The sequence below is a fragment of the Heteronotia binoei genome, chromosome 4 (genome assembly GCF_032191835.1).
Source record: "Heteronotia binoei isolate CCM8104 ecotype False Entrance Well chromosome 4, APGP_CSIRO_Hbin_v1, whole genome shotgun sequence".
Classification (NCBI taxonomy): Eukaryota; Metazoa; Chordata; class Lepidosauria; order Squamata; family Gekkonidae; genus Heteronotia; species Heteronotia binoei.
In genome coordinates, this window is record NC_083226.1 from 12,643,033 (window position 1) to 12,656,612 (window position 13,580).

Sequence of the window (13,580 nt, forward strand, 5' to 3'; positions counted from 1 at the left end):
CTCAGAGACTCACGCAGAGACACTAAACGAGCCACTGTGGCGAGCACTCTGCAGAGGGTGGGTCTCATGGTGTACCCCCCCCTCCCCGTGGCAGCTGGTTCTCTTCCCGCTGCAAGGCATTTCGGGCTGTTTGGCTCTTCCTGCCCCACTCCCCAGGAGAAATCACATTCATTGCCATATCATTCCCACGGCCACCAGGAGAAAAGTTACCACAGAAGAAGAGGTTTCAGCGTGAATGCAAGCCAAAAAAAAAATAGAATCATAGAGTTGGAAGGGACCTCCAGGGTCATCTAGTCCAACCCCCTGCACAATGCAGGAAACTCACAAACCCCTCCCCCTAAATTCACAGGATCTTCATTGCTGCCAGGTGGCCATCTAGCCTCTGTTGAAAAACCTCCCAAGGAAGGAGAGCCCACCAACTCCCGAGGAAGCCTGTTCCATTGAGGAATCGCTCTAACGGTCAGGAAGTTCTTCCTCACGTTGAGCTGGAAACAATGCAGATGCTTCAATCCTAATATAATTTTAAACCCATGTATACCAAGTTCTGAAATTCTTTCAAGTAGGAAGAGCCAGGAAATCTTTACAGCCTTCATAAGACGTCCCCTCTAGATTTCAAGACGTTCAGTGCTGGTCTTTTTCAGTTATCAGGCTGTCAAACTGGAACCCGATTTCATTAGGAACCCGCATCTTGCCGAAACGATTCTCGGGATCCCCTCACTTGATTTGCTCAAATCGATTGAACGACAAACCAAAAACAACACTTTGCAAACCCACCCGCCCCAGTTTCACCCACTGAGATATTTTGCAAAAAGAAAAAACAAAAAAAGGGGGGGGGGCTTTTAAAATTCCCCTTTCCAGTACCAAATCAAAATATGGAATTAGGGGTGGGGGAGGAGAAAAGATCGGTCTCCCCACATGTACGTTGTGCCTTCAGAAAACCCCAAACCCGTGACTACAAACCAGATCTAGGCAGGCCTCAGTCTTGCAGCTCTGAATGGGTGGGGGAGCCAAGCAAGGCTGGAAGGTACCAGAGGAGGCAAAGACTGTCACATGGAAGAGAACAAAGCAGGAGTCAAGTAGCATCTTTAATACCAACAAACTTTTATTCAGAATGTAAGCTTTCATAGAATCATAGAGTTGGAAGGGACCTCCAGGGATATCTAGTCAAACCCCCTGCACAATGCAGGAAACTCACAAACACTTCCCCCTAAGTTCACAGGATCTTCATTGCTGTCAGATGGCCATCCAGCCTCTGTTTAAAAACCTCCAAGGAAGGAGAGCCCACCACCTCCCGAGGAAACCTGTTCCACTGAGGAACCGCTCTAACGGTCAGGAAGTTCTTCCTCATGTTGAGCCAGAAACTCTTTTGATTTAATTTCAACCCATTGGTTCTCGTCCTACTTTCCAGGGCCACAGAAAACAATTCCACCCCATCCTCAAGATGACAGCCCTTCAAGTACTTGAGGGTGGTGATCCTATCACCTCTCAGCCGCCTCCTCTCCAGGCTAAACATCCCCAGCTCCTTCAACCTTTCCTCATAGGACTTGGTCTCCAGACCCCTCACCATCTTTGTCGCCCTCCTCTGGACCCGTTCCAGCTTGTCTATATCCTTCTTAAAATGTGCACACTTCAGACGAGGAATGAGGTACAGTAAGCAGAGCTTCATATAGCTGCTGGGGTTTAGAATGCAAAGTGGTCCAAAGTTAAAATCCAATAGCAGAATAGTAAAATTAGCAAATTCGGAAAACCCTTGACCTGGGTTGCATCAGCATGAGAAACCAATAAAACAGTAACACGTCAGAATGCCTTTCCTGAATTTCAGGTTTTCTGAATCTGTGCCTCATTCCTCGTCTGAAGAAGCGTCCATGCACACGAAAGCTTGCATTCGGAATAAACGTTTGTTGGTCTTTAAGGTGAAACTTGACTCCTGCTTTGTTCTACTGCTTCAGACCAGCATGGCTGCCCGCCTGGATCTATCTACGTGGAAGAGGAAGACGAGGAGGGAAGGTAAACCGAGGAGGCCAAGACGGTGATCTGTTGGCGGGAGACCTGGAATCGGGCTTGAAAGAGAAATCAAATGGGGAAGTGAAACACCCTGACCTGGATAGATCAGGCTAGTGTGGTTTCATCAGATCTCAGAAGCTAAATGGGTGCAGCTGGTGGTTAGTAGTTGGATGGGAGACCAGTAAAGAAGTCGTTACGCAGCTCTTTCCGAAGGTCCCTTCTCTCCACAAGCCAACTGTGACTCGGCTGCTTTGAAGGGCCTGGACTTCACCAAGAAACACAGAGGGCTAAATAGTGAGACAAAAGGAGCATCTACACTGGGGTGGGGTGTGGAGCGGCGTTCCCTCTAAGCTGAGCTGGTGTGAGCTAGCTCACAGTTTTTCAACCTCCAGCTCACACACCTTTTTTTTGTCTCGCCTCAAGCAAAACAGCCCCAGAGCAAACAAATTTAGTACAGTAACTCACAATTTTAAGGCGGGTAGTTCATGAAGCAGAATCTTTGCTCACAAGATTCCACAGCTTAGAGGACACATTGTTGTGGAGGCAATTCCTTCGCTGGCTGGTCCCCATACCTAAAGTAACACGAATGTCAACTTACCATATCCAGGCGGGCCCACAATACCCAGCTTGCTGGCCTTCCAGGGAGGCGGAAAAGTAGACCTGGTTAGAACAGCACCCAGGGCCAAGCGCACCTCAGCTGTCGTCCAGAGTACCGATACCCTGGCTTGTTAGTCTTTGGGGCTTCCTCGACATCAATCCCATTACTAAATGATTCTAATTCTATCACTATTAACCTCGTTTAGGGTCTAAGCCAAGTTAGAAGAGAAAGGAGGCTGGTTACTTTTTAAAAAAAAAAAAAGCCTGACATCCCTCAGTAAAAACGATCAGCGCTTCCTTTCATAGTGTTTTTCGTCTTTGGTGGTCTATACTGGGGATCCCCAATCCCCGGGCTGTGGACTGGTACTGATCCATGGCCTGTTAGCAACTGGGCCATGAGTTGTATCATTATTTCATTGTATATTACAATGTAGTAATAATAATAACAAGACACTGGATTTATATCCTGCCCTCCACTCTGAATTTCAGAATCTCAGAGCGGCTCACAATCTCCTTTCCCTTCCTCCCCCACAACAGACACCCTGTGAGGTGGGTGGGGCTGAGAGGGCTCTCACAGCAGCTGCCCTTTCAAGGACAGAGTCTCAGAACGGCCTACAATCTCCTTTCCCTTCTTCCCCCACAACAGACACCCTGTGAGGTGGGTGGGGCTGAGAGGGCTCTCACAGCAGCTGCCTTTCAAGGACAGTGTCTCAGAACGGCCTACAATCTCCTTTTCCTTCTTCCCCCACAACAGACACCCTATGAGGTGGGTGGGGCTGAGAGGGCTCTCAGAGCAGCTGCCTTTCAAGGACAGTGTCTCAGAATGGCCTACAATCTCCTTTCCCTTCCTCCCCCTCAACAGACACCCTGTGAGGTGGGTGGGGCTGAGAGAGCTCCCCCAGAAGCTGCCCTTTCAAGGACAGAGTCTCAGAGCGGCCTACAATCTCCTTTCCCTTCCTCCCCCACAACACCCTGTGAGGTGGGTGGGGCTGAGAGGGCTCTCACAGCAGCTGCCCTTTCAAGGACAGAGTCTCAGAACAGCCTACAATCTCCTTTCCCTTCCTCCCCCACAACAGACACCCTGTGAGGTGGGTGGGGCTGGAGAGAGCTCCCCCAGAAGCTGCCCTTTCAAGGACAACTCTGCAAGAGCGATGACTGACCCAAGGCCATTTCAGAAGCTGCAAGTGGAGGAGTGGGGAATCAAACCCAGTTCTCCCAGATTAAGAGTCCGCGCACTTAACCACCATACCAAACTAAATGAAATAAAGTGCACAATTGTATCATCCCAAGACCATCACACACATACCCCAGTCTGTGGAAAAATTGTCTTCCATAAAACTGGTCTCTGGTGCCAAAAAGGTTGGGGACCGCTGGTCTATACCACCCCACCTCCCCCTGTACTGCAGGACTGAAGCTTCCGGGAGAATCCAGTGATTTCATTGCTGGCACATTTGGCCATGGAAACAAAAGGCCACTTGCTATATCACCTGGGACCGTAGACGGCAGTTCTTTTATCACTTGACAAGTTTGGGCTGCACAAGTGGACTGGAAATAAACGTCGTTGGGCAACCTTGTTTCTTTGCTGTGTGTGAAAAATGCTCGGGGCTTTTATTCCGTCAGCCCACCTGCTTGGACAGATGGGTGTGGTTGCCCGAATCCTCTCTATGCTTTTTCTTTTTTTTAACTAAATGATCTGTGGGAATCTTTTATGGCCCCTTACGAGACCAGCTTTGTAGAGAGTCCTGTGAAAGAACGGAAAAGTTCGGCAGGGACGGCTGCAAAGAAAACATGACGAAGAGCAAGGAGGAATCCTCATAAGGTATCCGCAAGAACCATCATCCCAATAAGGGGAACTGGAGAGCCAGTTTGGTGTAGTGGTTAAGTGCTCGGACTCTTATCTGGGAGAACCGGGCTTGATTCCCCACTCCTCCACTTGCAGCTGCTGGAATGGCCTTGGGTCATCTATAACTCTTGCAGGAGTTGTCCTTGAAAAGGCAGCTTCTGGGAGAGCTCTCTCAGCCCAACCCACCTCATAGGATGTCTGTTGCGGGGAAGATAAAAGGAGATGGTGAGCCGCTCTGAGATTTGGAGTATAGGGGGCAGGATATAAATCCAGTATCATCATCATCTTCCATGCAGCTATTGTCATGAGAAAAAAAAGGCCTCTTTCAGTTTAGAGAACCTTTTGCTTGCTCATTTTTTGTAATTCCGCATTTGTGCTTTTGCAGACGCCTGGAGCCACGTTTCCCATAGAGTCCAAACAGCGTATCCCTAGAGGCAGAAATCAAGACCCCAAACCCTTTCAAGCCTGCAGGCGACTTGAGAATTCTGACCCTGGATGCAATCATAAAATGGCTGCTACCGTAGGCGGAGCCAGTCACAAAACATCAGTGAGGTCACACAGAACCCTAACAGTAACTCCTCAACATTTCAGGCAGACACTGTTTAACAGGATGCTCTTTTTAAATGAGCGTATTATTTAAAACTGTCTTGCACATACGCGGAACAGGAAGATCCTTGTGGTGCGGTGGCCACTGCAGCCGTATCGACTTCTTAAAAACCTCCGCAGCCAATCAGATCTCCGGTAGCCAATCAGAAGCTCTGCTGGGCGAAAGCCCCACCAGGCAGCTACCAGGAAAAGGCACTGGCGGGGTGGGTGTGTGTGCAGCGGTGCCCACTGAAACCATGTTGAGGAACCCTGCCCTAGAGAAACACATATTGCAGTTGTCTACAGCTCTCGCTCCACGACTCAAGCTCTTGAGGCCTTTCGGGGAAGGGCCATACCACCACTTTGTGCCTAGCATACTGCAGCAACACTGAGCACGCTCCTTCCTGGTGGAAAGAAGAGTGCAGGGCTTTCCTTTGAGCAGGGATGCGGTTCCGGCTGGCTTGGTGGCAGGAGGTGGGGCCTAATATGCAAACGAGCTGCTGCTGCGCAAAACAATGATGCTGCCAGAGGGAGTGGCCTAATATGCAAGTGAGTCCCTGCTGGGCTTTTTCTACCCAAAAAATAAAGGCCCTGGTAGAGTGTATGAACAAGGGTAGCAGTTAATGAGTGGGTGTAATAGAAATCACGTTTAATACATAAGTTATCCAGGACGGAAAAAGAAAAACCCAACTCAGAGATGGTATGCCCCACGAGACATGGTTATGGCAAACTCTTCACAGCACTGCCGAAAGAAGGGGCAGGAAGAAAGGAAGAACTTTCGAGGACGTCTCTGCACATCTGGCAGTTGTACTGCAAACGGGCATTGCTATTAATGTTCGTGGCAAATTAGGAACCTGCATCTCTCCACCAAATCAAACCATTTGGGTGGGAGACGGGAACGCTTTTCACTTGCAAAAAATATCTGATTAATACAGGCTATTTTTTTTTTAATGACATTTTTTCTGCATTTTTTTCTCTTAGTCAAAATAACTGATTTTTGGAGCAAGTGGGGACTTTTGGACAGAAGTGAACAGTAGAAGAAAAGGAGTTTTAAGACAAGTGAACAGAAATGGCTACAAGTTGTGAAATAAAGACCACACACGTTGCATTTTTTTAAAGTTCATGTCCAGGCTAACCTACTTTTTATTTAATGCAAATTACAGTACCAGTTAACTATTTCCGAACCAAGTCACACGGAACAAAATGTATTTACAGGAGCAGAAAGGGAGGAGGTAAAAATAATAAAACATTAAGCATACTTTCCACAAAAAAGTTTATATTTAAAATGAAAAAAAAAAATCAGTCACAGAGGCATTCAAGTAGTAATAATGTTATACATGTTTTGCTTCTTGGAATCAAGACAGCTTTGCACAAGTGTATGCCATAGTTTGTATACAACCCACAGTCCATTATATATATATTTTTTTAGATTTCTGCTTTGAAGATGGAAGTGATAACACTCATTGTGTGTACAGGCCCGAGTGATCTATCAGCAACATAGTAACAAATGCAAATTGTACAGGCAAGCATATTATTTATATATATAAATTGTTACTTATATATATAAACTGTCCCCCCCCCCCACACACACACACAAAAAAAGCCCTCCAAGAACAAACAAGACAAGGAAGGAATATACGTATCTCAAGCTAACCTTCCGGATGCTTGCCTTAATATGCCTTTCCATTTTGCTTTTTACTGCCTTGAACACAAAACGGAGAACAAAATTTGAGAAGTTCGGTTAAAGCCCCAGTAAAAAATATCGAGGATTCTAAGGCTGTCTGATGCTTACACCGAAAAACAGGCCCTGGGGGGGGATACGGAACTGTGCTTTTCATTAATGGGTTTTGACCTCCAGTCGATGAGATCTCTTTAATGGAGAAAAGTTCTTTAAGGGAACGTCTCTTACTAAGCCGGGGACGTTTCAAAGGAACATTAATTACAGACATCCACCATTACTTGGTTTATTAATAACAGGAACTATGTCCAAGCATCAGCCAGACTGGTTTAGAGCAATCTACCTCGAGTAAAATGTTAGTTATTTCCTCTTTTTAGCTGAAGGAAAGTACTTCGGAGTCAAAATAACCAGTGTCTTGCCTGACATTTTCGTCATGGACACGGGAGCAAAATTAATGCCGTTTCGGGGACATGCAGCGTAGACAAAAGGAGAAACCGAGAGGCCGTGTCGGACTTCGAAAGTGAGCCACGAAACTAAAACTCCAGAGTGGACTGTCGGAAATAAAATGCTACCACTGACCTCTGTGTCGCCAGGAAAAAAGTGCAGCCTCTGCTTTAGTGGAATGAACACAAGATGGTTGACGTGCGCACGCACACACATATACGCAGCCCTCCCCACCCCCACCCCCAACAAAAGCCAGCAACCTTTGGTATGATAAAAAGTTCAGCATTTTGCCATTGAAGACACTCTTACGTGGAATACTAACAAGGTAGAACACACACGTGAGCAAAGATAAAAGCAAGGCCTTTTTGTGCTGGGCACAAGAATTAAGGGCAACGTCCTTAAGGAAACAGCAATTTGGGGGTGGGGGGTGGAGGCGGGAGGAAGAGTGGTAATTTTATAGCCCCTCAATACCACAGATTAATCCCTGGCCAATATATATTTTTAATCTCTGCACAGTAGCGGGGAGGGGGGGATGTGTGTCGATTATTCTACCCCCCCCCCTCTCCGATTACAACCTCTTCTGTGCAAAATCCAAATTTTGCCTCGATAGGAGGAACAGAGTCCCAAAAATGGAGGTTCCCGGAAGCTGCTGTCTACGAGAACTCTTCGTGAAGATACCAGGAGCAAAAGGAATTCCTGCCACCTCAGTGCCAAGAAAGCAAACGACAAAATGAAAACCGGTCACTGTTATAAGGGAGGGCGGCGGGGAGAGAAGAAGAGAAGGACAAGACTTTGAAACGCCGACGACAAAAGCCATGGGTTCAAAACGAAACCAGTCGCGGACACAGTTTCTGTGAATGATGCTACTGACCCTGGAACTGCTGAAAGGAGGGAAGCAAAGATATTTCCATACGAGAGGCATTTGTTATGGAAAAGAAAGAAAGGAAAGAAAGAAAGAAAGATGAACAATGAAAAACAAAATCCAAAACATCATGGAAGCAAAGGCACTCCAAACTATATAATTATACTATACATCGCTAAGAGTTATTGTTACAATAATACAGGCCGGTTATCTACTGTACAGAGTTAGAACTATATGGCTTTAAAAAGCTCGCCTACATTTTGTCTGATTATTAAAACAGAGTTAACTGCCCTGAATGGTAACTTTTTGCTCAATAACAACAGTTCCTGGGTCCACTTATTTACATACAAAGCAATAAAACTAAAAAAAAAAAATTCTGTTTTCGTTTTAAAAACAACTAATGTACAAACTTGAATTTGGTGAGGAGCTTTGTCGGCTTATTTACAAAAAAAAAAAAAACTGGTATCGAAACACCTGGATCTAAATTTGTATAAAACTGTTTTGCGGTCCTGCCATGATCCTCAAGAAAATAAAACTCTCAGGATCCTCGTCTGCACGCAAGCACACACACACACAAAATAATTTTTTTTTAAAAAAGAATTAAAGCTTTTAATTCTTCTCCCCTACGAGTTTTAAACTAAAAAAAGAGCAATGCGCGTTCTAAGACACCACGTTCTCATCCTAAAAGAAGCAGCAGCCGTCGTTCTGCACCCAAGCCTGCTCTTCGAAATGGACCCTTCTCTCTGCCGCTGCCCGGGTTTTCTTCAAAGGCGTCCGGAGCTCCGATCGCGAAGGCCTCAGACTCGACATGGAAGACACGCGTCGGACTTGTTTCCCACAACCACTGCCCCTTTCTCCCTGCCAGGCCTTTCGTCTTCCGCAGGTTCTTCTGGAACAGTTGAAGAACCTGCTTCCGTAAGCGTAGCCCTTGCAGTGCTTGGCGAAGAGCACAGTCAAGTTGCTAACAGTTTCTGACCCGGCCTTTGAGGCGGTCGACTCACTCCCTCCCTCCCTCGCAGGCACCTTTTGACCAGATCGGACCTTAGTTGGGCTGGCTCACTTTCTGTCGGCAGCAAAGAGAGTGCCGGAGTCCAGAAGTCCTCACTTGTCCTGGGGGTGGAGGAGGGGGGGGGGAAGCAGCATTTGCATAAGTGCATCGGTCGTAACAGTTGATCGCGTTTCAAAAGGCACGCTTATCAACTAAGACTCCCAGGAGCACCAGATGACTAAAAGTTCATTTGAACGTTCACGTAAGGCCTAGGTGGACACTCCCGAGGACACTCCAAATCCGCGAGGAAGAAGCGAGGCCCGAGAGCCCATTCGTTGCTGCAGCAGCAGCAGCAGCGACGTCTCCACCCACCGCTTGACAAGCCCCTTCCGAGGAGTATTGCTTTAACTACAAAAACAAGACTCTTGACTTCGCCGCTACAAAAATAACCCAGGACTAAAGACACCAGAACGCATTTCCTGCTTCAGTCAGACCGGTTATAGATTAAAAATAAAAAATAAAAAGCAGCACTGCATCTATGTATATATTTATAATATATATATGCATATGTATATGTGCATATATACACACACAATTCACTTTTCTCTTAAGTCAGCAGGTGCCAAGTAAACCGATTTGTCTGCTTATCAATATCCACTGTGAAAACCTCAACAGCAGCGATTGCCAAAAGATCAATAAATAAAGGGTTAGAAAGGAAACGGTTTAAGTTACAACCTGTCCTAAAATTTGTCTTTAAAGTTAACCTGTAAAACAACGCTGCAATTTGAAAGTTCCAATCGCACTGAAAACAGTACGTGTCATAAAATACCTTATAAACCGGGTCGTTTCTTTGCTTCTTGGGTAGAAAGCCAGTTTTAGAGTCAGAAATGGGGTACACGGCGGGTGCGGAAGTACCTTTTATGGTTGGTTTCCGACCCCTTTTCTGCCCCAGGAAGGATCACACCTTGCCCGTCTGTAGGAGGCGGCAAGCGACTGGCCACCGTCGTTTTTTTTTTTGTGCTTTACAGATCCTTGAATGTCCAGGTCCAAACTATTGTCACACAATCACAGGTTCGGCGAGCGAATTTTCTGAGTTCAAGCTGACGGTCTGTGTGTATATATGTAACATACATATCTACAGGATTTCCCCAATGCAAGAACGGAATTTTCGATCAAGTCCTGTCCCTAACGGTTCCGAGCATTATTCACTTTGCAAACCCCCACCACCACCCCAGTTCCCTTTGGCAATCCAGCATATCCTTAGCGCCTCCCTCTTGCCCTTCTTTTCCTTCCCTTCCGACGCAGATCCAAAGCAAGTTAAGGGCTCCTGTGAACAGTATTCAAGGTAAGCGACTCCTGCTAAAGCTCTTGACCAAATTCAAGTTGCGCACTACACCAAAAGTTGAAACTTTACTTAAAAATAGAAGGCTTTAAAAAGGAGCTTCAGCAGAATAAGGGTTTTCCTTCTCCCCCCCCCCCTTGCTGTGGGAGGGGGCATGAAACATGATTCCTGATTCTGAAAGCAGATCAACAGCAATTGGTTGAAATAAAAAGATTGTCAATGGGAAGAGAACCCCGGCGTGGTCTAATGGCTCCACTTCCCCCCTCTTCCCACCCTACCAATCCCCTGCCCCAAAGAGCCTGCAGAGAGTGAGGATACAATGAAACTGCTTTGTATTTATAGATATTTTACAAGGTTAAATAAGAACAACAATAATTATAAAAAAAAACAAAAAACCGAACACTATAATGAACAGGGTTGTTTTTTTTTTTTTTATCCCCCCCTCTTTTTAATTTTTCTTTCCAAATGTGACCAGCGTTGCTGAGTGAGACTCAAATTACTGGCGACTGTTCTGTACAAGTTGTTGCTTGTGACCTGTTCAGGTGGAGTTGGAGGCCGACGCCGAAGCTACATTATTGGTCTGAACTCGGTCTCCTGCGTTAGCATCTGCAAACACCAAAAGAGAAGAAAGAAAGAGGTTACATGCGGGCAAGTTTTGTGGGCAGGGCCCTCATCTTTCTCTGCGGCTCTTTCACGCGTATCGTGTGGCTCTCGAAGCCCCCACTGGCCCATCGGCTGACTTGGAGAAAGGTTTTTCTCTTTAAATCACTTGGAAAATTGCATTTAAAGTTAGTTGCTTTCTTTCCACCTCTCCCTCCCCATCTATTTTCCTTCCTTCCATCCTGCCTTGCGGCATCCAAACATCTGACATTCATGCCTTATGGCTCTCAAACATCTGACGTTTATTCTATGTGGCTCTCTTGTTAAACAAGTTTAGCCACTCCTGCTCTTGACCCATCCGGGACCCTGAATCCATGCAGAACGGCACCTGAAGAGCCAACTGGGTAGCACAGAGTCCCGTTTGACAAGTAAGAATTCAGTTTGGCTCCATAAGCCAAAGACTTGGATTCACGCATCCCTCCTCGTTTCTTCCCTTCCCCCTTCTTTCCTTTCCCTTCCCCCCTTCTTTCCTTTCTTCTCCTGTCTCTCTTTGGCTTGAATGCAGCGGAAAACTTCTCTTTGCCATGAATGAGGGAAAGAATCCAAGCGTGCAAGAGGGGGGGGGGGATTGATGTCGTATTTGAGATAAGCCAGGGGTGTTCTACAACAGCTGGACTTGCTCCATGTTTGGGGCTCAGGGGAGACCAACACCAACATTTGATCCCAGGCACGGGCTTCATAGACAATCCTAAACCTGTCCACGCCACAACGGCAACTCTCTCCGCCCTTGTTTCAAGTATGGCGCTGGCAACTGGTAAGTACGGTCGATGCTCCGGAGTAGGGTATCTGCAGGGCATGCAGAAAGTCTCAGGACCCTGTCAGTTCATATCTCCAGCATTTCTGGTTTAAAGGATCAGGCAGGGTGATGGGACACACCTCAGCCTGAAACTCTTGAGTAGACAAGACCAGTGCTCCCTCTAAGCCAAAGGAGGCCAAATGGAAGAGTACAAGAGAAAAGGGCCTTTTCGATCGCAGCTCCACACTGGGGGAACCAACTACCGGATGAACTGCGGAGTCCTGTTCAATTCCGCAGGGCCTGCAAGACTACCCTTTTCCAACTGGCCTTCTCTTAAGGTGGATTTTAGTCTACTACATACGGCCGTCATAATTTACAAGAGGAGAACATCTAGATCGTGGCACCTGGAAATGTTAGTTGTTAACTTTTGATGGTTTTAATTACCATGGTTTTAAATAGCAACTATTATGAATTATATATTGTATTGATATAATGTTTATATTGTAATTATGTATCTATTATATGTTGTGAGCCGCCCTGAGCCTGCTGCAGTGGGGAGGGCAGGATAGAAATAAAATATTATTATTGTCGTTATTATTATTATTTTTAGCTTCCAGCTAACACATTTCTGTCCTAGCTCAGGAAAAAATGGCCCCAGGACGCATTTGTGCAGTGGCTCACCATTTTAATGCCGACAGCTCGCAAAGTAGCATTTTCGCTCACAAGACTCTGCAGCTAAGAGGGAACATTGGACAAGACTGACCTTGATGGACTAAGAACCAGCGTACGGCAACCTTAGATGTGTTCCCTTCGATATCTACTCCTGACGTGCCGCCATTCAGGGATGAGGCAATGTGGAGAGAGGGGAGCACTAGAAGGGCAGCCTGCTGGATGTGAAGAAGAACCCTGCTGGATTAGACCAGCAGCCCCTCTGCCCAAACAGCTGCCCCAGATGGCCAAGCAAACAGGGCACAGGGGCGGAGGCCCTGACTCCTGACTCACAAACCCAGCATGTACTTTCACATTATGATTAGCACCACAGTGATGTATTATGGTTTTGCACGGTTAGCCGTTTTAATGTAATCTGTGTTAGCAAATGCAACTTTTTAGCTGTTTAATGTACTTTTTTAGCTGTTGTTGGCTAGCCTGAGCCCGCTCGCGAGGATATAAATTTAAAGTAAACCAATAAATACCCTCTGACTCTGTGCATGAATCTCCCCATGGAATCGTCCCGTTGTGTAATGATGAACCCAGTTAAGGATGGCCATACGTGTAAGAGGAGAGGGGAAATAAATACCTTGGGACTTTTCACTGAAACAGTCTGTCTTCTGAAATAATTATTATACTCAAATTACAAACGGACATGATGAAATTCTCTATCACAGGCCAAAAGGGGCGGGAAGACTGACAACTGACACAATTCAATTCTATGAAGTCTGAGCAAAAAACTCCGAAACAAAACAAAACGCGACCAGACCCGGGGAAAAAGGGAAAGGGTTATGTAGCTGGAGGTTTGCATGCCCTCTGACTCTGCGTGAATCTCCCCACGGAATCGTCCCGCTGTGTAATGATGAACCCAGTTAAAGATGGTCATACGTGTAAGAGGAGAGGGAAAATAACTGCTGTAAAATGGACACGTGTGTGTGTGTGTGTGTGTGTGTGTGAGAGAGAGAGAGTGTGAGTGAAAGAGAGAGAGAGGGAGTTCTACTGACCCATATCCCAAGTTGCTAGACCTTAATGAGGAATCTGTCTCTCCAGTCTGGTTCCCCCCCCCCCCAAAAAAAAAAAATAAAATAAACCAACCCAGAAATAAGAACCTCTCATTGCTGACTACCACCAAA

General features: G+C 46.3%; 1 protein-coding gene across 2 annotated transcripts in view; it reads right to left on the minus strand.

Moving 5' to 3' along the window:
* Nucleotides 1–10,786: 10,786 nt before the first annotated feature.
* The window catches only part of GSK3B (glycogen synthase kinase 3 beta), a 121,906-nt gene continuing 119,112 nt past the window's right edge, over nucleotides 10,787–13,580 (minus strand). For both annotated transcript variants that reach the window (XM_060236807.1, XM_060236806.1), the window contains one exon: nucleotides 10,787–10,949. In XM_060236807.1, coding sequence (XP_060092790.1) covers nucleotides 10,882–10,949 — 68 coding nt within the window. In that variant the 3' untranslated portion in view covers nucleotides 10,787–10,881. The remainder of the gene's footprint in view (nucleotides 10,950–13,580) is intronic.